Source organism: Balaenoptera ricei, chromosome 16 (assembly GCF_028023285.1).
Source record: "Balaenoptera ricei isolate mBalRic1 chromosome 16, mBalRic1.hap2, whole genome shotgun sequence".
Classification (NCBI taxonomy): domain Eukaryota; kingdom Metazoa; phylum Chordata; class Mammalia; order Artiodactyla; family Balaenopteridae; genus Balaenoptera; species Balaenoptera ricei.
The window spans coordinates 17,774,007-17,799,274 of NC_082654.1; the positions used below are offsets into that span (position 1 = coordinate 17,774,007).

The 25,268-nt window shown below is 40.2% G+C and overlaps 2 protein-coding genes across 15 annotated transcripts in view; both read right to left on the reverse strand.

The window, feature by feature from the left end:
* Nucleotides 1-25,268, reverse strand: part of VTI1A (vesicle transport through interaction with t-SNAREs 1A) — a 415,946-nt gene that overhangs the window by 182,325 nt on the left and 208,353 nt on the right. For 4 of the 14 annotated variants that reach the window (XM_059899426.1, XM_059899423.1, XM_059899422.1 and 1 more), the window contains one exon: nucleotides 4,849-4,944. The exons of 8 other annotated variants lie outside the window; for them this stretch is intronic. In XM_059899426.1, coding sequence (XP_059755409.1) covers nucleotides 4,849-4,944 — 96 coding nt within the window. Of the gene's footprint in view, nucleotides 1-4,848; nucleotides 4,945-25,268 lie in introns of those variants that run through there. 2 more of the 14 variants (XM_059899436.1, XM_059899432.1) reach the window with 1 other exon arrangement.
* LOC132351008 (putative uncharacterized protein encoded by LINC00596) lies at nucleotides 17,173-24,672 on the reverse strand (the record flags this gene model as incomplete). Its single annotated transcript, XM_059900721.1, has 3 exons — nucleotides 17,173-17,286; nucleotides 24,356-24,450; nucleotides 24,603-24,672. Coding segments are annotated over 3 exons (279 nt in total), but the record flags the coding sequence as incomplete, so codon positions are not given.

The following is a 25,268-nucleotide window of genomic DNA, read 5'->3' on the forward strand; positions in this document are numbered from 1 at the left end:
AAGACTTTAGAGTGTGGTAGTTTGGGAAAATACAAGTAGACTGGCCAGGGCGAAAAACAATACTTTGTGACATGTCACACCCTTGGGCTGAAATATTCGAAAAGGCCACCACTCGGGGGTGTGGTAGACACGAAGGACCATGGCAGTGGTTACCTCCATGAGGAATTCTCTTCTCCAGACAGACTGAAGGCACACAATAGTAGACGTCATCTTGTAGAAAGAGCTGTGACTTTACCGGGCACCAGTCTTTGGCTGAAGGCTACGAACCAATGAAACTTTAGAACATGAGACCCAAGACAATACTCTGCCTGTGTTCAACAGTGAGAGCTCAGAGAGTGTCAAAGCATGTGTTTAAGCATATGTGAACAAAGGGCGTAAAGATGTGTGAGACGGGTGTTAAAACATCAGTTCAAACATGTGTTTAACCATGTGTGAGCAAAAGGGTGTTAAGCCATGTGGTAAAGCAAGTGTTAGAGCATATTCGATTACAAATGTTTCTCATTTGGGAGCTTAAATTATTTTCTGCCTAATCCAGTGTTGCTAAGCAATAGTTCTGTGTTGTCTTAACGGAACACAATAAATTATTAAACTTAAAAAAAAAACTGAAGTTAGAATTCTTTTTTCCCATCTTGGTTTCATCACAAAGAATTTACATCTGTAGTTTTCAATAAACATAGTGGTGTTCTGCTAGTGTAAGCAAAAACCGGGGTAAGGCTCCCTATGCAGGAAGGCAACAGTCAGATGAGGGTAAGGCGCACTCTGTGGGCTGAGACAGTATACAGTGTTTGGTAGATCCAGTGGCATATTAGGCTAATCTCAAGGTTTGATAAACCACATAGTCACTGACTGGGGGTGACTATCCCATCTAGGGCACCATGCCACAGCTAGGATTCTGTTTTTTTATTTTCAATTTTTAAATATCTCGAACACTGCTCTTGAGAATAGGAATTCTGACAGTTCTTACTAACAGTAAAATGTGATAGACACCAGCTTTAAGGTTTCTCTGACATTACTTGCTAAATATATTAGCTTATGTATCTTCAATGCTGCTGGAAGCTTCCCTTCCAAAGCAAATGAATCCTCTTATGTTAAAATGGGAATGCACAACCCTGGATGTTATTTTAAAAAGAATGAAAGTAGACAAAAATCAGAGTGTACTAGCGATACCTTTCTGCAGGGTAAAGAAAGAGAGTTTAAAACAGATACACATATACTAATACAGGTAAAAAAAAATCAGGTAACTATTTTATTTTCTTGTTAGGAAACAAAGCAATAAACAAACTAAACCAGTAAACCTGCTTGAGCCCACTCATTTCTCTGTTGGGAGTGGATATATCATCAAATATTCTTCCTTTAAAAAAAAAAGAACAAAAGACAAGTAAAAGATCTGCAGGCTTGTGTTTAAATTCCATTTCCTAAGCAGTACTAATTAACATGGCTCTTTCTGCTAAACTGTAGAATGATATGTGTGTAAATGCTATCTGATTTTACCTATGAAAATATTTTTGATCATTCTGAATAAAGAAAAATAGATATAGCCATTAGAATCAAAATGTTGCCTTCCCGATCACCTTTTGCCTCGAGATCATGGAATGTTTTACTGAAACAAAAACTGGCAAGAGAGAACCAAACAATTAAAGCTAGTGTCTTCTGTCAGCCACCCTTGTAGCAGAGGTCAAAGAATTTTTGAATACTTCTCTCTTCCCGTTCACTTGTGTCACTTAATGATTTGTTCATGCGGTTCAGTACAAACTCAGGAAAATACAATTCCTCAGCAGAAAAAAGCACGGTCCGTGGTGCTGTGACCTGACTCTCTGCTTAAACAAATTCCAGAGTGCGCACTGACAGAGCGATGATGATTATTTTTCCTTCTTGGAGACAGCCCAAATTAAGAAAACTAAGAAAATAGAATCTGACCGAGGAAATGATGGAGGAAGGTTGTGCAGAGGCTTTCTTAGTTTATGGTTAACAGTTTTATTTTTATTTTATTTTATTTTTTATCTTTTGGCCTCGCTGTGAGGCATGCGGAATCTGAGTTCCCTGACCAGGGATCGAACCCAAGCCCCCTGTAGTGGAAGCTTGGAGTCTTAACCACTGGACCACTGGGGAAGTCCCAGTAGTTTTATTTTTGACTAAAACAAATATACTGATGAGCAAATTCATTTCAACAATCCCATGTTTCTTCATTATTAAGGTGTTTTATTTTCAATAGTGTAAAACAGAGAATGCAAACCATTTATTTGCTGTCAATACTGAACACACCCTGATATCTGAAGCTATTTCACTGAGGTTAGTCTCCAAATGCATGTAAATCAGGCTCAGGAAAAATGTCTGTACTACAGAAATGATAAAACATCCCTAAATCTCATGGGTTGGAGGAAAAGACTACAGAGGGCTGTGCTTTTGGGTCCTCCGAACCAGCTGCAATTGTTATTGAAGGCCCCCAGCCTCCAGTCAAATAAGCAATAAACATACCCCACTTTATAGAAAATAGAAGAAGATAAACAGCCCTGGTGGAGATACTGATCTTGAGATAATACTTCTGAATTTGAGATAATACTTCTGAATTTGAGATAATCTGAATTTCCCTAGATGTGCTCATTTGAGTACACATAATCATTTTCCTTAACTTATACTTTTCGCTAGACATGAAATGCTCAATAAACAGAACTCACTAGAGGCACGTAGAGGGAAGAGGCTCTTTCTGTACAAATTCCTCCATAGAGCATTTTGTACAATGTTAAGTAGAGTAATATAGTACTTAACGAATCTTGCATAACACTTCGTACTTCTAATCAAACTTTTCAGAAGGCAGCAAAAATGATCAGAAACATAATTTTAGCCTCTTCTGCTTTCTATTTGAGTGACCATCGTTAATCTCAGTGGACGGGCCCTGTGTGCAGTGAGAGGGCTCCCAGAGGAGTAAGTTTTCCCAACTTCACACCGTGGGCGCTCCACTCCAGGGCTGTGGGTAGGTGACACGCTTGCCCAGTGGGCACACAATGCATCCTCAGTGTTCTTCCCCTCTGCCTCAAGCTCTGTGCCTTGCCTGGAATAAGCCTGCCAAAGATGCTAAACAGTGTAGGGAGGAACTGTCCAGAATAAACTGGCGCCATATTTGCAAATGTGTGTTTAAAGTAAAGCTAGAGAGAGTTTGCAATGTCCCAAATCGAGCCTGGCAATTGCTCTTGAGGTTAGTACCACTTCCCTTTTTATGAACAAAACAACCTTAGCAATTGTGGGAAATAAGCAAAACCAATGCAAATAAACCAACAAGATAGTTTATCTTTTTCACCTTAAACATTTAAAAAGTATATTTTTTAAAGGCTTAAGAAAATTAGATGTTTTTAATATAAGTACTTATGCCCCTTTTTTTCTACTCAATATGTATATAGCTAATGCTTACAGAATCAATCAACCCCCAAATTAGAAATCTTTAACTTTTAAAAGGCTTTATGTAATTAAATGCTAATGCTTCAATCTGACATTATATCAGTAAATACCATGCAGAAAAGTTCAAGGTAGGTACTATGCTAAGATAAATATTTCTCTAAGTCCCAGCTTTTCATTTCTGGAGACCAATGGAGAGACAAACCTCAAAAACATTTCATGTGTTACATTTCCTATGTAACTGAACTCAGTGGAACATTAATTTATAAGTTTTAGTCTACTGATCTACTGTGGAACATTTGCTTTCTGAGATTAAGATTGATTATTTTTTAAAGATTGAATCATCAAATTTTGTTTAAAGGAGGTTAAAAGTAAAAGCTTGCTCAAAATAATGAGACTAATCCTGACATCTACAGGCATGCTTCCAGACATTAGAAAGTTTTTCTCTTAAATGTGTTTCCTTCCAGATCTTTACTAAAATGCAGGGGGTTAAGTCGGCAAGGTTTATTATAAACCAAAATGTCGTGGCTCACCTGTTCTTTTGTTTGCTTGTTTGTTCGCTCGTTCGTTCATTCATTCACTCATTCATTCATTTATTCATTCAAATACTTCCTGAGTGTCCATTCTGTCCAAGGAACTAGCGAGGCACAGGGGGTCTAAAGCAGAAAGTTTTAGTCCCTGCCGTCAAGGAGCATAAAGGCTTTCGGGTGTGACAGAATAAAGCAGACAAGTACGGCACAGAACTAGTAGGGTGGGAGTTGGGGTGGGAGGGGATAGCCCACACTAAAATGGGTAAAGCACTTTAACTTCGGAATCAGGGATGCCTAGTTCCTCAGCGGGGCAGAGACTGAAGAGCACACATGATCCCAGGAGGACCCTGCATGAGTACAGAGACTGCAGGCCACAAGGACCTCCTATGTCTCCAAGGGTGTTACTTAGGAAAGAGTAACATGGTCTTTGAATTCACATTTTGTCCTTCCTCTGGGAAACTGAGATGATAATTTGATCACTGCCTTTTGCAATCACCATTTTCTACTTGGAAACTCCCTCTTAAAGTTCTTTATATTTTCCTCGAGCCTTGTGTCAGGTAAATGTAAAACCGTTTTACACCCCCATCCCTACCCCGTTCCACCTTTAACATTAGGGGAATGAAATGAAAATAGTCAGTCATTTAAAAAACTTTTAGGAGGTAGAAAAACTGGCATCACTTCACTTCTACATGTTTTGGTGCTTCATTATGTTTTGAGACCATGTCTGAGTGCTTAAGTTCTCAGAGGTTGGAAATCAAAGTGAGAGAAAATAGCAAATGTTTCTATTTGCTAATGGTATTTCACTTGTGATAGCGAGAGAGACATTCATTCATCAAACATTTATTGAATGCATATTATGCACCAGGCACCAGGCTTACTGACACAGTGCTACAAAGATGAAAGCCAGTCCTCCCCTCCAGGGACTCACGGTCTAGTGGGGAGATGGGCAGGAACCCCACGAGTACAGCACGGCGAAGGTTCCCACGGTACCGTGTGCGGACCGCTGAAGGGGCGGGAACTGATTCTAGGCAACACAGAAATGATTACTTTTAATTTAAAATATTTGTTAACACTCAACATTATATTAAAAATATTTAATTATGCATTTACTTTAACGTGAAAAAATGCATAACCAACACATTCGAACCATGATTTCATGGATAATACTCTGTGGGATAAAGCTAAAGAATATATTTAAGTTTAAAACAAAAGTGTGCCAATTTAGGGGCTTCCCTGGTGGTGCAGTGGTTAAGAATCCGCCTGCCAATGCAGGGGACACGGGTTCGAGCCCTGGCCCTGGAAGATCCCACGTGCTGCGGAGCAACTAAGCCTGTGTGCCACAACTACTGAGCCTGCGCTCCAGAGCTCGCGTGCCACAACTACTGAGCCTGCATGCCACAACTACTGAAGCCCGTGCTCCTAGAGCCTGTGCTCCGCAAAAGAGAAGCCACTGCACTGAGAAGCCCGTGAACCGCAACGAAGAGTAGCCCCCGCTCGCCACAACCAGAGAAAGCCCACACACAGCAACGAAGACCCAACGCAGCCAAAAAATAAATTAATAAACTTTATAAAAAAAAAAAAGTGTGCCAATTTAAAGAAAAATAGCAGTGGAGATATTAGGCAGAGAGGACCAAAAAAAAAAAAAAATTGTGATGTACTACTCTGATCACTGAAGTTTGGGAAATAATGCAGTTCCATGTGGGTAAGTCAAAAAGGATGCCATTTTACAAAGTTTGGAATCCTTATGGTATGTTCCCTGGACTAAGTTGCCATGAGGCGACTTATGTTCTAGGAGGGCACAGGTGAGGGAAGGGCACTAATGTGGCCTGGGGGATTCAGAGGGGTTTCCAGAAAGAGGAGGCTTAAAAACGACAAGTTGTGCTGGAAAGCAGTACACTTATTAGGACCCTTCATTTGTAGAACTGTTGAATCTTAAGTTTGCATGGGACATTAGAAATCATGTTGTGTTATCCGTAATTAACTTTTAAATACTTCCATATATATAGTGTGACATATATGTGTGCACTGGTTTTAATCCATACCATAGGGCAGTGATTTTATGACTGAAGTGGCCTAACGGGAATACACTGTTTAGTTCACATCTAAAAGACTAATGAAATGCCATATTCCAGAAGCAGCTACTAAAGTGTGGCGGCTATCTTTATCTTATTAATTAGTTACTCTTAATTAGCATAACAATAATTATTAATGAGGACATCAGAAATGGTACTGAAGCTATGCGGACAGGCTAGAAACATGGTCATCGCACTCCCAGCCTGCGTGGGAAGGGTATCTGCATCTAGTGACCCCAACTGCCTATTTCCCCTGGACTGGAGCCCTCGACTCAGGATTCTGACTCAGTCCTGTGTCTATCTACTTAAAGGAGGAGTCGGTCACCTGACTTTGACTAGAAGGTTAGCCATATCCTCTTTCTAGAATATTCTCACATCAAACTTGAGGGAACTTTTCCTGCAAGTTGCTGTCAATGCACTCTCCTATCAGGACAGAGGACAGGAGCTTCGTGGGCCCACAGGACAGGTGGAGGGCTGTTCCTGTGCCTGCTTGCACGTGTTTCTAGGTGTGGTAGAGTTCCATCTGAAATTTGCCTTCAACATATTACTTGGGAAGCAGGTATAGACCTCCACCACCTCCAAGGCATCTGTCTCCAACTGCAGCCACGATCTACCCAGAAGAAACTGGTAATTCTGAAAGGCCAAATTTGCTGGGCAGATCTTAGCTAAACTAGCTCTCACAGAGAGGTTAAGTGATTTTCCCAAGATCACACAGCTAGTTGGTGGCAGAACTGAGTTTAGAATGTAGTGCTTCTTGTTACCATCTTCCCAGGCAACCAATGATTCTTGACCAGGTTTACTCATCCCGATTATCTGCAGAACTTTTTTAAAATGCACAAGCTCAGGTCCAGCTTAGGAGATTGTGATTATGGAGGGGAGCTGTGGTAGTGACCCAGGTATCTACATTTTTAAAAATTTTGCACAGGTGCCTCTGATATACACACATATAATTGAGAATCACTGGACTAGACCATGATACTAATAAGTACCATCTACCGTACATTTTCTCTGGGCCTGGCCCTGTGCTAGGTGCTTGACATGCTCTGTGTTATTTCATTTTTACCATAAACCATTGAATAAGGTATCCGCAGCATTTTACAGGTGAAGAAACTCATGCTGAGAGAAGTTAAGTAACCTGTCCAAAGTGACAGCCTATAAATAGCAAGACTGAGATTCCAACCCAGTTTTGCCTTTCTCTATAAATCTGCTCTTAGCCATGATCCCCTGCTACATACCATGGGACAAGATGCTGCTTAGAATTTCTAAGGCAGGGGTAATGAACTACAGGTGAGAGGTGGACAATGTAAATGATCAAAATGGGTCAAATAGTAACTGGAGTGAGCTGGAGACCACGTGCCCCTGTGAAAGGTTTTGAGTTTTAACTGATGGCAGCTATTTTGAATGTTTTAAGAGTAACTCTGCAGAGCAACTGGAACTCTCATATATTGCTAGGGGAATACAAAATAGTTTAGCCACTTTGGAACCAGTTTGGCAGGTCCTTATAAAATTAAACATATACAAACCATATGAGCCAGCAATCTTACCCCTAGATATTTACTCAAGAGAAATGAAAACCTACGAAAAGGTGTGTGCACAAATGTTCATAGCACCATTACCTGTAGTAGCTCTAAACTGGAAGCAACCTACATGTTCATAAAACTGGTGAATGATAAATAAATTGTAGCATATCTTACTATGAAATATTACTCAGCAATTAAAAGGAATGAAATACTAGTACACACAACAACATGGACGAATTTCAAAATCTCTATGTTCAGTGAAAGAAGTCCTACACAAAAGACCATGTGCTGTATAATTCCATTTACATGAAATTCTAGAAAAGGCAAAACTAGTAGCAGAAAGCAGATCAGTGTCTGCCTGGGACAGGGATGGAGGAGGGGAATGAGTGCAAAGGGACTGGAGGCAACTTTTTAGAGAGAGAACTGGTCTCTGTCCTGATGTGTTGTGGTGGTTACGTCATTGCATCCCATGACCAAAATTCATCAAATCTACATTTAAAATGTGTGAATTTTATTATATGTAAATAATATCTCAATTTTAAAAACAAACTAAAACTGTGCAGACTGGGAAAAAAAAAAAAGTACTGCAAGCCCCTTATGGCCCCCAGAGTTCCAGTTTCAACCTCTGGTCTCAGTAGAGAGGTTCCATTTTAGCTGCCCCAGAGGAAATACAAAAGATGACAAGTCATCCATCATCTTGGGCTCGGGAAAAATGGGGAAGTTTGTGTTCATCCCCCTTCTTCCATCGCTCTCCTCCTGCCTCAGGTGCAAAATGCTCCCATGCTGCCCCCTGGCTGTTCAGCACCTCCTACCACGGCACCCGGATCACACCTCATTCTTCTGAAGCGGCTCCAAAACCACCCTTGCGGTCAGCCCTCCTCTCAGCCTCCTGTATTCTAGGCCGTCCCTCAGAGCTCTGTGCAAGGCGGGGACAAACTTCACCCGGTTAACACATCACCAAGCAGGTGCCATGATCGATGCTGATTAAATTATCAAGTACTGCCATTTGACAAAGACAATGTGTGAAGCCTTAATCCAAGTTCAATTATTGCCTTTCAGTCTATTAGGGAATACTTGGGGGGAAATGCAGCTATTTCTGGAGCCCACCACATTGATCTCCTCCACAGGGTGACCTGCCTGCTTTGTTTATACATACACTTTGTCATCAATATTATCATGAAACACCTTAAAATTAATACATGCAAGGGATCTGTGTGGATACATCTCAGTACCCAAATATCAAAACTCAGTGCTCTTAACCATTAGGCGGTGGAAGCCTGAGACACATGAGAGTCAGTCCTTCAATTTTCTAGAAAACTAATGAATGCCAACCACATGCTGCTTGGCTTTCCTGAACCTCTATCAATGCCATAATAACTTGATTAAAAAAGAAAAGACTAAATACAATATCAAACCCACCATGTATAGTAGTGCAAGCTATCATGTTAAGTTAAAAAGGAAAAGGCAGAACTTGAAATTGTAGTAAAGCCACATAAATAAAAATTCAACATTTAAAGACAGAAAAAAATGAGGAAAAGATCACTGTACGTGTGTTATGAGTAATTTCTTTTCTTTTAAAAAATGTTCCCTTTTGCTCTGACAACAAACACTATTTGTGTAATAAATATGAATCACAAATCACACAGACTAGATCACCAGGCAGGACGTTGTGCTTACCTGTCACCCACCCACCAGTTACCATCTGTGTTGACTGCTCACACTTCCTTCTCCTTACAGATTTGAAAGCCCATGGGATTTGGCAGTACCCTGCCAGGTACCTGAAATTATTTCATCAACGCTTTAGTCATGCTGCTGAGGACAGCCACTCCTTCCAAAGCTGTCCGCTAAGCATTTGTATTTGCAAATGGAAGTAAAGCCAGAGAACTTGATTAACAAGGCAGGTGTGCACCTAGAAAGAACCCCAGTGCTGAGAGGGAACTTTCATTCAAGCAACTTTTAGAAAGTGATATCTTGACAAGGCACATGGTTAATACATTATTCTTCCCCAAAGCAAAACTGGGTTAAAAATTTCAGGTCCTATGAAAGCAAAATTGTTGGGGAAAAAAAAAAAAAGGAGGTAGTAGTAGGCTAGGCCCAGGTCAGTTTCAGTCAGTGTTGTGGAGTTTGATTCCAGGCCACCCAGGCTCTCTGATTGGTGGCCTCCTAAAATCCTCCAGGATCTAGCTCCCCTCCTGCCCCATACCAACCTATTCTCAGATTATGTCACATGCAGCAGAGCTGAGACAACAGGTTATAGAGAGTCCGCACAGCATCTGAAGAGACAGCAAAGTCTAATGATTAAGAGGACAAACTCTAAAGGAAACATTCTGGGCAATGGCTCAGAATGATAATTTTGATGGCATGGTGCCCCGAAAGAAAAATCCCACCTTTTGGTGGAGGTCTATTCTGCCTACACACATAGCCACCTGTACTTGTAACACCTTTCAGGATCCTTAGAAAAACACCATGAAACCGGTGATGTTCAAGAGGAAATAAGAACTTGCAAAAAGAAACATAGCAACGGGCTACCTGAAAACAATGAAAGAACTTGGTCCTTTAATAAGGTTCATTCTGCCCAGAGTACATAGCAGGTGCTCAATAAAAGAATAATAATGACAAGAAAAAGTGGACCCTAGATTTTCAGGCCTCTATCACTCAGTCAAGCTTTTGTCTCTCCAGTGGGGGGTAAAGCTGGGAGGGAGATGACAGTTGTGCATAACTGCAAGTGTGCTGTGAGCTGACCCAATCTACTGTTAGAATGGGAGCCTCAGAAAACGAAAGGCAAAAATCGTAGAGCTGATAACAAAGAGCTGATCTGAATTATCTGCTATGCCTGCCTTGAAAGATGCTACTTCCCTCTTGTTTGTGCTGCTTTCTTGGTCTGGAATCTCTTAACTTTGCCTGGGTAAATCTCACCCCTCTTTCAAGGGCCACTACAAATGCTGTGTCATCCACGAAACTCATCCTGACTCCTCCAAGCTGGCAATAGTCTCCACTCCAAACTGTGCATGAGGTTTCTGATCACCATCCATCTTGAGGCAGTGCTTCTTCTGCAAGAAGACTCATTGGCAAGAGTCATCCTCCATCCTTATATACCCAGCAAAGTTCCTTGCACATATTTGTGGAGTGAATTACCATTTTCCTAATAAATGCTTCCAGCAAGGAGCATTAATAGAGGAAGTTGGCTCCTGTTGGTAAGTCATTGTTATTGTTGGAGAGCAGACTTTTTCCCAGGAGGGACAGAGAAGGGAAATGGGGAGTATGGAAATGTTGTAAGGATGCCTGGCCTACAGTAGATGGGCTTGTATGAGGCGGTCATGATGTGAAGCACAGGCAGACATGCCTCGTTTTCCAGATGTATCAGTGGACTCCATCAATGAATATCGATGCCACGGCTGACCCTGCCAGGCAGTATCTGGAATGACCCCCTAAATCCAGCCTCACTATGTTACTTAGAGGGACACTTAAACCTCAAAGAAGATTCATCTAAAGAAACTGGCACATGGGATTTCATTTTCCCTAAGGCTTACATGCCTTGTGTCAGTAAGTAATCAATAATTAAACAGTAACAGTTAAAACAAGACCACCCAGGCATACAGGCTCAAGGGTTGAGCTATAGAAATGGTTTATATGGTCCCCTTATGTAGGGCAATTTTAAAGATCACCCACAGTTTCCGGTTTAAAATGGTGCCTGCTTGATGGCTCCTGATGCTGCATCTATCAAAGTGACCATTAAATTGAAATGAAAAAATAAAAGATGACGATAATTTACGACACCAAAACTGACATCACAAATTGCCAGAACCTGGAAGGATTTTCTACGGCTACAAAAAATGAATTGGGCTGAAAAATGTAAAGCAGTAGTCCACCTCTCCCAAAGTCTGCTACTAGGTAAAAGATGTGAGTTCTGTTACAACTAGAAACCAAGTATCTGCCTCTCTTATGAGTGGATGCTGCCACTTAGGAGGCATGTGGACTGCTGCAGTCACTCCTCCTTTTCCACACTCCTCATCTTATTTCTTTTCTATAGCCAGTAAGAAATGACAGTTCCCAGGAAAACAATAAATCAGTACTGGGTAGTGATAGGCAAGGAAGGTATGGTGAATCCTGGGAAGTGTGGTCTTCATAAGTAAAGTGTGTTTGCATGCAGTGGTGGAGGGTAAACATGTGAAGGAGATGACAGTTGTACACACAAGGGTTGGACATTTTTCATGCCAGAGTCAAGGAGTGGGGGAAGGAAGAAGCCCCATTTCCTTCCCATGAAGACAGTCTGGAGACAGAGGGCTATCTCTCGACAGAGTTGATCATATAAAGTTGCCATCCATTTGCAGATCCAAGAAGAGGTTTTAAAAACTAACCAAACCAAATAAAAATGCAAAACAACATGAAGACAGTGCCAAAAAAGATCCTATAGAACAAAGAAAAGGAAATGACATCCTAAAGATTCAGAGGAAGAACGCAATTCTGAAAATTATGTGATAAAGAAACCTATACATGTTTTTGAAGATTGTTTGGAATCTTCAATAAAAACAGTAAGAGTATATATAGCCTTTATAAAGTGAAAGGCAGAAAACTGTAAAGTAAAACCTGTGATATTTAAAAAAGATAAAAGGGTAAAAGATGAAGTGATGGGTGAGATAAAGAAGAGATTTCATAGAACCAGCAGTGGAATTAATATTTACAGAGAAAAATACTGGAATGAATATGCTACCTTTCACCAGTGTGATTTTGGTGCTACCTTTCGTCAGTGTAATTATGGACTACTTTCCTCCTATTTTTTGATACTTGTTTCTCTTCTTTCTTTCTTTCTTTTTTTTTTTTTTACAAAATACGAAGTTTGTTAAAACTTTCATTAGAAAAATTTTTAACTAGGAAAAATATAATCATGAAGATGTGGAAATTTAGAAATACATTTAAGATACAATATTAAGTGAGAAGAGCAATATAACATTATACATGGATCATGACGGAAAGACTAGAGGGAAATACTTGTATCAACAGAGTAGCTTGTTTCAAGGAAGAGGGATTAAAACAACTTTTTTCTTTTAAAATTTTTCTTTAATATTTCTATTTTATGTTTTATAGCAAAAGTTGATTTAAAAAGAATGTCCCCCAAATAAAATGTTAGTCATATCCTCAATGTGGTGGCATTACAGAAAAAAAAAATCTTTCTGATGCCAGCAAGTACTTTCAATGCACAGTTTCCCAAAGACTATTCAGGTTCATTTTCATGTTCCAACCAATTACTATTACTACAATTTAGGCTAAGTCCCTGGAGGGCAGGGCCTTTTACTGTCTTATACTCTATGCCCAGCACTTAGCCTAGTGTTTAGAAAATTGCAAGTGCTCATGAAATATACGGTGAATGAACAAATGAATAGCAGAAGGGAAGACTACTCCATCTTATATAGGTACAGCCATGGGTAAAAAGATTATTTGCATTCATTCAGTTTTTATGGCATCTCCAATGTTAAAAACTGCAAGGATGCTTTGCTTCCAGAATTCTCATCATTCATCATAGATTGCATGCTCCATGGAAATCCAGTCGGAGCCAAAACCTGGTGCCATATTTTTATTTCTCTTTTTCCATTTCAAAAGAAAAAGCTGTAGTTAATTCTAATTTTCCTGCGGGCAGAGGGAAAGGGAACTTTTTATGTGTGTGAAAGAATGGCACACCCCCAGCCACCTGAGGACAGTTCCTCCCAGGAACACCTGTGTGCTCCAATTGAAGCTTGTCCAAATTGAGTCCTGGGGATCAGGAGCTTGCTCTTCAAATGTCCCACCATTCTACAATATTTATTCCCCACCTGTCTGATGGCCATGATAGCTTGGGAATGCTCCAGCCAGGGAAAGCTGTTTCTTGGCCCTGACATGGCAGAGCTAACAGCAGCTAATGTTCACCTAGAATCTGGTCTGAATCCAGTTGCCCCAGAGTTAAAAAAAAAAAAGCCTCTTCTTTTCCTTTTCAGTCTACCAGCCTCAGCAAAAATTCTTAAGGAGGGGGAGGTAAATAATTTTTCATCCTCAGACCAATATGTTGCAAAAGTAAGTTATATCTTTCACTCTGCCTCTTAAATCTGATTTTTGGGTTTTCCACTCCTAGTCATATTAAATAGTTGCCCAATCCTAAAAATGAGGATTGGTAAATTAATTTCTCCAACATGCGAATTATCAAAATCCAGGAGGTAAAAATGCAATAAAAACGATCTTAAACACATAATTTAACATGCAATTCAGGGAAGGAAAAAGATGCCCACATTAAACTCCAATTGTAATAGTGAAATAATGTTTTATTTAAAAAATTCTAGCCATAAGAAAACTGTACATTTGAAAAGCTTACATAAAGCCTTATAAAATAGGAGACCTTTTATCTCCTCTAGATCCATGAGCCAGAAAATACTTTATCTATGCAATTTCAAGGCACATAAAAACCCCAGTGAATAAATAAAATGTTCTTGTTTTCTTTATACAGAAGCTTTAAAAATTATCCATATAAATAGCTTGGCCTTGAACAGACAGATTAAAAGACCTAAAGGCTATGGCTTCAGATCACATACACAGAACAGAAAATAAATGCTTTTCTTTATTGGCTGGGCAAGTTTGCTACTAACTAAACCTCCATAAACGCATTTGACGAGAAAGATTTAACTGGAATATACGAAAAAATTCAGTGTTTTAAAGTGATACACTTATCAACTAATTAACGTGCCACAATACAATAGTTCATGTACTCTGCCAACATTCTTTGCGTCTATTCACCAATCACACGTATAGAAGGTATAGTTAATATGCAGTATAATTTCAAAGACTGTAAAATTTTATAAATACATAATTTTAGTCAAGGGTATGAAAGTTCTCAGTATCTTTCTAAAATTGGGGTAAATAAAATGTGTGAAAAGGTTTTTCATATTTGTTTATAATTAGAACTACTGAGGTGACTTCAAGCCTTTCTTACTTATTTGAAGAAAATCTTAAACTCCACTGCAATTAAAAAAAAATTCTCAAGAAGACTTTGGATCATATTTACTTTATAAGCAGATGCAGTTACAAGTTGTTAACTTCCTATATAACCTCAACACAGCTGTGGCCAAATAGATGTTTCTAACACATCCTCCTGCCCCCAATTCAAATTCTGCTGCTGGAAGTTATTACCTTGAGGCTGCCATAAAAAGGGAAGTGGCGTTACCCCATGTGTGGCTTAAGAATCAGGCAGTAACTTTCAGGCCAGGTACCTGCCATCTCCTCTATAAAGTCTTACCTGACCGTGGGCCCCAGGGATTTTTTTCTTCTTGTTCCCGCTTACCATTTTATCTCTCACTGATCATACAGCACAAGTTACTATGTATTGTTGTTTCTTAAAAATATTAAGGTACCTAGGAGTAGAGTTCTGAGTTTGTTGAATCTCTGATGACTAACGGATTCCCTTTGACACAGTAAACATTAAATATTTGCTGTTGAAGAAGATGCTGCTGAGGACATTGCTGTGAAGAGGCTGCTAAATACATGGTTTCCGAGGCTAATACCAGGGTGTTGGTCCAACTTTGCTCCATCTTGGTGGAATGACCTTGGGCAAGACTCAACTTTTGTAGGTCTCAATTATCTATAACATAAGGATAATAATGACGATACCAAATCACAGACTTCTTATGAAGGTTACATTAAATGAAATAATATATGTGAATGTGCCTTACAAACTATAAGGCCCTATATATATTTTACTTGTTCTGACTGTCTTTAAGGACTTAATTTTGATAAATGATCTGATTTCCCAAAGAAAGCATCCCTGAAAAGTTTCTTGTTAAACTTTGTAGAAAATTCAAAATAAGTGTTTCTTGTAGACCAAATACATTTCAAATAAGCCAGAATATCAAAGTAATTAAGTGGTTTTTAGCTAAGACATTGTACACAGTTTTGTGACAATATCTCACTTCTCAACTTTTTTGGAGTTGGTTGTGGAATATTTAGAAAATTTTATGGAAAATTCTCAGAATGATGCACATACACACATACACAAATATTTTCAGGAAACTCCAGTGGTTCAGAGACTCTGTGAAACCCACCCCAGGAGAGGGACCACTGCCTTATGCCCTGAGACAGAGAGCATGGTTTTATGAAAGTACTTGGGGACCTGATTCAGACACCTTTGACTGATTTGAGAATTAAAAAGCTGATAGGTTTTTAATTTTTCATCATGAAATCATTAAGATATCAGTAGATGGAAAGTAAAGTGGCTTTTTCCTATGTAAACTATAATTGTATAAGAAACTATGCTGTTCTTTCATAATTCTAAGCCTCTTCAATGTTCTTTTAAAATTTTTCATAAAATTTACCATTGTTGCATTTTTCCCGTTGATATTCATACTTCAGTTCCAAAGCTCTTCACATAATTTTACAAAAGAAGCCACTAACTTTTTAAATAGGATATTGAGGTTAAAAAAAGAAAACGCCTCCTGTCATTTCAGCTACTACCTTGTCAAAAAATGTTAGAGATAATTAAAAAAAAAGAAAAGAAAACAACTTCAATTAATACTAGTAAGGTGGCCAACTTTTGCAGTTTAAGAAATATTTTAATTACACTTCTGGATATTGAATATCTTTCTTTATAAACAGTGTTTTCTTTCTTTTTTGTTTCCATGAATGCAAAGAATTCTTTCTTAATACCTAGATGACAAAAAAATCTAAAGATGTACACAGTTGTTTCTTATTATGGCTTCCCTAGAAAACATTTCTGGGAAAGCACAATTCCCAGCCACTTACTTTGTTTACAACAGACAAAACTGCTTGTGTGGTATAAATAGGAGTCTGTCCTTAAATGCTGCTGAAAAATGAAATACAACCATGAAAGGGGAGCTATTTCCTGCCCCCAAGGTGGCTTAAAAAAAAAATCTTAGCTACTTTAGGAACAGCACCAAAGCATAAATAATAATTACCAATTGCCACACAATAAAAGACTAATTTTACAAAAAAAAAAAAAAAAAAGAAAAGAAAAGAAAAAGAAAAAAGAAAGAAAGAAAGAAAAAAAAAAGTGGCTACATATTCCAGAGATGCCCTCAGAATTGTCAGCATTAGAAGGTTTTCTTATCCTGCAAGATTATGAAACCCCTTTTTGTCCTCCTGCATTTGCGATGTATATCTATAACTCGTTCTTGTTTGTGCAGATAAGCCTCGCCTTGTCTCCCTAACTGCACTTTCAAAAGAAGATTCACAGTTGTTTGACTTTTGATCTAGGGAGCAGCTAGCTCGACCACCTGCACTGTGCACGAGCTGTTACTGAGCTCGCTTTGTCCCATCTTATAACACAGTAAGCCTTTTAAAATTGATGTGTGAATACACTAATTTACAATGTGAGCGTTCAAACAAAAAAAATATGGCGGCGGCAGCGGTGGTAGTGGCGGCAGCAGTGGCAGCAGAAGAGGAAGGGGGAGACTGGTGAAGTGGGAAGCCCGGACACGTGCTTTATAAAGTTCAGATACCGTTCCCTGCCTCCGGTATTTAATGAAACAGATGGCCAAAGGCCTCCCTCAGCTTACCGTGGAGCAGACAGTGGTGTAACGGTGTGCGGGCATGGAACTGTAAAATGTTGTTTGGTGATGGTATATGTTAATAAATAGCCCTTTACAAGGGGGGTCGAGGGCTCCATTACTTGTTTATAAGGAAGGCCTAGGGCTCCCTGCTTCCAGTTAAGAGCTCAAGGTTGCATTCAAAGGAAGTGTTGATGGTGAAGGTGACGTGCACCCTTCGTATTCTACATTGCGTTAAAGGATGGCATGTTTCCTGGGAAAAAAAGGGAAAATCATAAAAGAAAGGTAATTCGTGAATTAGCTCAAACTGTGGCTCACAACCAAGGAAAATATAAGATGTTTTCCCATTGTGATTAAATAATGGACAAAAATATTCTGTTATTGTTAAGTTACTTATTTTATCTTTGAAAGAACATGTTTACATTGCAGCCAAGGGGTTTCAACTAAATTACATCCAAGAACCTAGACAGCAGCTTTGAAACTGTTCTTAGCCATTCTTCCAAAGACCATTCATTGACCAGGCCCAGGCCGGGGGAGCTTGGCGCCGGGGGAGCTTGGCCCCATGCTAAATGCAATGAAGCTCCTGACCACCAGTGGCTTACATTCCAGACCTGAGGACCCTTAAGACAACTGGTCGCAGAGAAACTCCTCATTCTCCTCAGGGCAGGGATCTGACACGAGAAATGTCACCCCCTCCCAGTAACCAGTCTATCAAGGCCTGTCTCAGCAGCATGAAAGGCTATGCTTGACCTCAACTAAAGGTTACTTTCATTTTATCTAACACCGTGGGCCCTCTGATTGTGTCTCCTGCTTTGCTTTCAGGTAGGACATTTTCCACCTGTCTGGATATCTGCACAGGCATTTGTTGACAGTCCATGCTTTGGGGGGAGTAAAGTGATTCCTGGCTTTGTTTTCTCTTTTACTTGTATATCCTCCCCTATTTATTTCAGCTGGTTGCACAATATTGTGGGGACCCATATAAAGTCCCTTGGGGGATGAGGGAGGGGATAAAAAAGGTCTAGAAGAAAATGAAGACTTGGTCGTTAATAACTAACTACAATGTACACAATGCAAAGCAGAAGATGTTATTAGAGTCTTGTGAGAAATACAAACTACCCTGAAGGATCGGAGCAAAGACAGTTTGTTTCTGGCTGGGAGACTGATGAAGGCTTGATGAAGAGAGGGGTAGTTCACCTGAGAGCCAGAGTAGGGATAAAAGTTCACCTGAAACATTCTGAAGATAACATCTGTTGTTTTTGCCCACCCAGGATTTATTCCCCTTTTTAGCAAAAGCCTTGGATTTTTCTGAGGTAACTGCTCTCAGTCCGTGTGTCCATCCGCTGCATGAGGTTCCAGGTCTAAAACATCAGATCCCAGATTAATGGGATTTTACGCAACCAGAGCCACCCAGAACCAATAAGACTCCATGCTATGACTTTTCGGGGGAACAAAATGGCTAGATTCAATAGGTGTCACTGAAAGGGCTGGCAATAGCTTTGTCTCCACAAGGAGAAACCCTGATGAAGGATGGAACCACATATAAGAAAGCTGAGATGAGAGATGGAAGGAGCAACACCCAGCTGTGATGACCCTTAGATTGTTTGAACCCTTAGACTCCACTGTGTTTGAAGTTGCTTCTGCCCTTGAACTATCTAGTTACATGTGACAGTTATTTCCTTCTTTTGTTTACAGCCAGTCGGATCTGGGTTTCTGTCACTTGCATCCAGAAGATTCCTGACTAACACAGGTAAGAAAAGGAGAATATTCCAGGTAAAAGTATGAGAAAAAGCAAAGGTACAGAATTAGTGAAAAGTGAAGGTGGGCTTTGGAGATGGGAAGTAGTTAATTTTAGTAGGGACAAAGGGTCTATCCAGAGGGAGTAGCAGCAAATAAGGCTAGAATACTCACTGGAAGGCCTTGGGGATTAGACTGAGGAGGACACATGTCAGCAGGCAATGGGGAACCTCGGGAGGTTTCTAAGCAGGAAGGAAACAGTACTAGTTTTGCACTTTGGAAGATAAATTGGCCAGTAATATTTAGAAGGGCATACAAGGGACAGAAGAGTCAGAGACCAACTAGGAGGCTCCCCTCCCTAAATTGTCCAGTGAGAGGAAGGACTCTCATTTGGGAAGGACTGAGCTTGAAGGATCTCTCTGCTCTTGGCAGCACTTGAGTACTCTGGGGCATTTCAAGCTGTGTTGCTGAGTGGGGGTCACAGAGTAGAGAGGGAGAGTGGTGGCACCACTACAGGGACATAAGGAAAGGATGGGATTTTATTATTATTATTATTAATTTTAGATTTTATAAAAATTACTAGGGAAATCTTGGAATGAAAAATGAATGAAAAAAAGAAAATTTAAAAACATCCGTTTAAAATTCATCAGCCTCAAGAAATTAATTAACATTTTGATTTTAGTCTTTGCTCCCAGGCTTTATTATTATTATTTTTTTAAGCAACGATGACGATAATATCCAACATTTCAACATTTATTGAAACTTTATTATGTACCAGACACTTCTGTGTGTACTTTGCATGTATGGACTCACTTAACCCTCATAAGAATTTATGAGGTAGGGACTATTGTCATCTCCACTTTACAGACAGGGAAACTGAGGTATAGAGAGTGAGATTCTTGCCAAAAGTTAATAGCTAGAAAGTGGCAGAACCAGCGTGACTCCAGAGCCTACCTCTTACTCACTAAACCATATGCCTCTTGATAAATATACAGAAATTTCATTGTGAATAATCAAACAAAACTGGGATTGTTTTCTCCAATGAGGATAAGGCTCCAGGTGATACAAAATTATACATAAAAATAAAATTTGATAATAATGATACTTGTCAAGCACTGGAGGTAAGGAAGACGCTAGACTCACCCCCACACGTTGCTGTTGGTTCTGATTAATGTCACACAGTCTAGGCTCAAAAATAAAGTGATTCTAAAGGACTCTTTAAAAACACGCTCAAAGGGGACTCCACTGGTACACAGCAGCTTCCATGTCTACACAAACCAGACCCAGTACCTTCAGCCGATCCCAAATAGTGGGATGTAGTAAGGATTTGTTCATTGTTTTCAAGAACCATCCAGAATGGTTGTCTGACTCTCTGTGAGGCTACTAATTCTCCATAGAAGAAGGGTAACAGTCCAGCACAGTAGGAAAAACAGTCTCTGGAGGCAGACCGCTTCTACAGAGCTGGATAATATTTAACAGAAGTTCCTTATTTCTTAAAATGGGAGTAATGGTATCTGCCTTACAGAGATATCATGAAGATGAAACAAGATAATGTATAGCAAGTGTCTAGAACAGTGACTGCTACCTAGGGGGTATCGGTGAGTGCACACGCAGCAGTGGTTTTTGTAATTAAAAGATAGAGTGTGGTGTAGAATAATGGCTCCTAAAATTCTGAATTTCCCAGACCAGTAAACTGTGGGGAAAGGGGGGAAGGTGGGAAAACTGATTGCTAATGTTCAGTCCTTCCAAGGATTTCCTTTTCCATTTGCTGTGACAATCAACTATTTTAAGGAAATAGTTGACTACCACAATTATTTTACAGAAGAAATGGAATCATGACAAAGAGAGCAGATAACAGTAACAATCTGCATAATGAAAACTCACTAGTTTGTTTTAACTCTTCTCATTTCACTACTAGTTAGTGAAAACTGACTCTGAGAACCTTTGGTGTAGTGCATTCAAAAGAGACAGCTAGGGCTTCCCTGGTGGCGCAGTGGTTGGGAATCTACCTGCCAATGCAGGGGACATGGGTTCAAGCCCTGGTCCAGGAAGATCCCACATGCCGCGGAGCAACTAAGCCCGTGTGCCACAACTGCTGAGCCAGCACTCTAGAGCCCGTGAGCCACAACTACTGAGCCTGCGTACCACAACTGCTGAAGCCCGCGCACCTGGAGCCCATGCTCCGCAACAAGAGAAGCCACCACAGTGAGAGGCCCGCGCACTGCAACAAAGAGTAGCCCCCGCTCATCACAACTAGAGAAAGCCTGTGCACGGCAATGAAGACCCAACGCAGACAAAAATAAATAAATAAAATAAATTAAAGAAGATTGGTTCAAGATGGTGGAGTAGAAGGACGTGCTCTCACTCCCTCTTGCGAGAGCACTGGAATCACAACTAACTGCTGAACAATCATTGACAGGAAGACACTGGAACTCACCAAAAAAGATACCCCACATCCAAAGACAAGGGAGAAGCCACAATGAGGTGGCAGGAGGGGCACAATCACAATAAAATCAAATCCCATAACTGCTGGGTGGGTGACTCACAAACTGGAGAACACTTATACCACAGAAGTCCACCCACTGGAGTGAAGGTTCTGAGCCCCACGTCAGGCTTCCCAACCTGGGGGTCCGGCAACGGGAGGAGGAATTCCTAGAGAATCAGACTTTGAAGCCTAGTGGGATTTGATTGCAGGACTTTGACAGGACACGGGGAAACAGAGACTCCACTCTTGGAGGGCACACACAAAGTAGTGTGCGCAATGGGACCCAGGGGAAGGAGCAGTGACCCCACAGAGACTGAATCAGACCAACCTGCTAGTGTTGGAGGGTCTCCTGCAGAGGCAGGGGGTGGCTCTGTCTCACAGTGAGGACAAGGACACTGGCAGCAGAAGTTCTGGGAAGTACTCCTTGACGTGAGCCCTCCCCGAGTCCACCATTAGCCCCACCAAAGAGCCCGGGTAGGCTCCAGTGTTGGGTCGCCTCAGGCCAAACAAGCAACAGGGAGGGGACCCAGCCCCACCCATCAGTAGACAAGTGGATTAAAGTTTTACTGAGCTCTGCCCACCAAAGCAACAGCCAGCTCTACCCACCACCAGTCCCTCCCATCAGGAAACTTCCACAAGCCTCTTCGATAGCCTCATCCACCAGAGGGCAGATAGCAGAAGCAAGAAGAACTACAATCCTGCAGCCGGTGGAACAAAAACCACATTCACAGAAAGACAGACAAGATGAAAAGGCAGAGGGCTATGTACCAGATGAAGGAACAAGGTAAAACCCCAGGAAAAACAACTAAATGGAGTGGAGATAGGCAACCTTCCAGAAAAAGAATTCAGAATAATGATAGTGAAGATGACCCAGGACCTCAGAAAAAGAATGGAGGCAAAGATTGAGAAGATGCAAGAAATGTTTAACAAAGATCTAGAAGAATTAAAGAACAAACAAACAGAGCTGAACAATACAATAACTGAAATGAAAACTACACTAGAAGGAATCAATAGCAGAATAACTGAGGCAGAAGAACGGATAAGTGACCTGGAAGAATTCCTAGTGGAATTCACTGCTGCGGAACAGAATAAAGAAAAAAAGAATGAAAAGAAATGAAGACAGCCTAAGAGACCTCTGGGACAACATTAAACGCAACAACATTCGCACTATAGGGGTCCCAGAAGGAGAAGAGAGAGAGACAAGACCAGAGAAAATATCTGAAGAGATTATAGTCGAAAACTTCCCTAACATGGGAAAGGAAATAGCCACCCAAGTCCAGGAAGCACAGAGAGTCCCAGGCAGGATAAACCCAAGGAGAAACACGCCGAGACACATAGTAATCAAAGTGGCAAAAATTAAAGACAAAGAAAAATTATTGAAAGCAGCAAGGGAAAAATGACATATAACATACAAGGGAAGTCTCATAAGGTTAACAGCTGATTTCTCAGCAGAAACTCTACAAGCCAGAAGGGAGTGGCATAATATACTTAAAGTGATGAAAGGGAAGAAACTACAACCAAGATTACTCTACCCAGCAAGGATCTCATTCAGATTCGATGGAGAAATCAAAAGCTTTACAGACAAGCAAAAGCTAAGAGAATTCAGCACCACCAAACCAGCTCTACAACAAATGCTAAAGGAACTTCTCAAAGTGGGAAACACAAGAGAAGAAAAGGACCTACAAAAACAAACCCAGAACAATTAAGAAAATGATAATAGGAACATACCTATCGATAATTACCTTAAACGTGAATGGATTAAATGCTCCAACCAAAAGACACAGGCTCGCTGAATGGAAACAAAAACAAGACCCATATATATGCTGTCTACAAGAGACCCACTTCAGACCTAGGGACACATACAGACTGAAAGTGAGAGGATGGAAAAAGATATTCCATGCAAATGGAAATCAAAAGAAAGCTGGAGTAGCAATACTCATATCAGGTAAAATAGACTTTAAAATAAAGAATGTTACAAGAGACAAGGAAGGACACTACATAATGATCAAGGGAACAATCCAAGAAGAAGATATAACAATTACAAATATATACGCACCCAACATAGGAGCACCTCAATCCATAAGGCAACTGCTAACAGCTATAAAAGAGGAAATTGACAGTAACACAATAATAGTCGGGGACATTAACACCTCACTTACACCAATGGACAGATCATCCAAAATGAAAATAAATAAGGAAACAGAAGCTTTAAATGACACAATAGACCAGACAGATTTAATTGATATTTATAGGACATTCCATCCAAAAACAGCAGATTACACTTTCTTCTCAAGTGTGCACGGAACATTCTCCAGGAAAGATCACATCTTGGGTCACAAATCAAGCCTCAGTATTTTTAAGAAAATTGAATCATACCAAGCATCTTTTCTGACCACAACACTATGAGATTAGAAATCAATTACAGGGAAAAAAACGTAAAAAGCACAAACACATGGAGGCTAAACAATACGTTACTAAATAACTAAGAGATCACTGAAGAAATCAAAGAGGAAATAAAAAAATACCTAGAGACAAACGACAATGAAAACAAGACAATCCAAAACCTATGGGATGTGGCAAAAGCAGTTCTAAGAGGGAAGTTTACAGCTATACAAGCGTACCTCAAGAAACAAGAAAAATCTCAAATAAACAATCTAACCTTACACCTAAAGGAACTAGAGAAAGAAAAACAAACAAAACCCAAAGTTAGCAGAAGGAAAGAAATCATCAAGCTCATAGCAGAAATAAATGAAATAGAAACAAAGAAAACAATAGCAAAGATCAATAAAACTAAAAGCTGGTTCTTTGAGAAGATAAACGAAATTGATAAACCATTAGCCACACTCATCAAGAAAAAAAGGGAGAGGACTCAAATCAATAAAATTAGAAATGAAAAAGAAGTTACAACAGACATCGCAAAAATACAAAGCATCCTAAGAGACTACTACAAGCAACTCTATGACAATAAAATGGACAACCTGGAAGAAATGGACAAATTCTTAGAAAGGTATAATCTTCCAAGACTGAACCAGGAAGAAACAGAAAATATGAACAGACCAATCACAAGTAACGAAACTGAAACTGTGATTAAAAATCTTCCAACAGCCGGGCGCGGTGGCGCGCGCCTGTAGTCCCAGCTACTCGGGAGGCTGAGGCAGGAGAATCGCTTGAGCCCAGGAGTTCTGGGCTGTAGTGCGCTATGCCGATCGGGTGTCCGCACTAAGTTCGGCATCAATATGGTGACCTCCCGGGAGCGGGGGACCACCAGGTTGCCTAAGGAGGGGTGAACCGGCCCAGGTCGGAAACGGAGCAGGTCAAAACTCCCGTGCTGATCAGTAGTGGGATCGCGCCTGTGAATAGCCACTGCACTCCAGCCTGGGCAACATAGCGAGACCCCGTCTCTAAAAAAAAAAAAAAAAAAAAAAAAAAAATCTTCCAACAAACAGAAGTCCAGGACCAGATGGCTTCACAGGTGAATTCTATCAAACATTTAGAGAAGAGCTAACACCCATCCTTCTCAAACTCTTCCAAAAAATTGCAGAGGAAGGAGCACTCCCAAACTCATTCTATGAGGTCACCATCACCCTGATACCAAGACCAGAAAAAGATACTACAAAAAAAGAAAATTACAGACCAATATCACTGATGAATATAGATGCAAAATTCCTTAACAAAATACTAGCAAACAGAATCCAGCAACACATTAAAAGGATCATACACCATGATCAGGTGGGATTTATCCCAAGGATGCAGGGATTCTTCAATATACGCAAATCAATCAATGTGATATACCATATTAACAAATTGAAGAATAAAAACCATATGATCGTCTCAATAGATGCAGAAAAAGCTTTTAACAAAATTCAACACTCATTTATGATAAAAACTCTCCAGAAAGTGGGCACAGAGGGAACCTACCTCAACATAATAAAGGCCATATACGACAAACCCACAGCAAACATCATTCTCAATGGTGAAAAACTGAAAGCATTTCCTCTAAGATCAGGAACAAGACA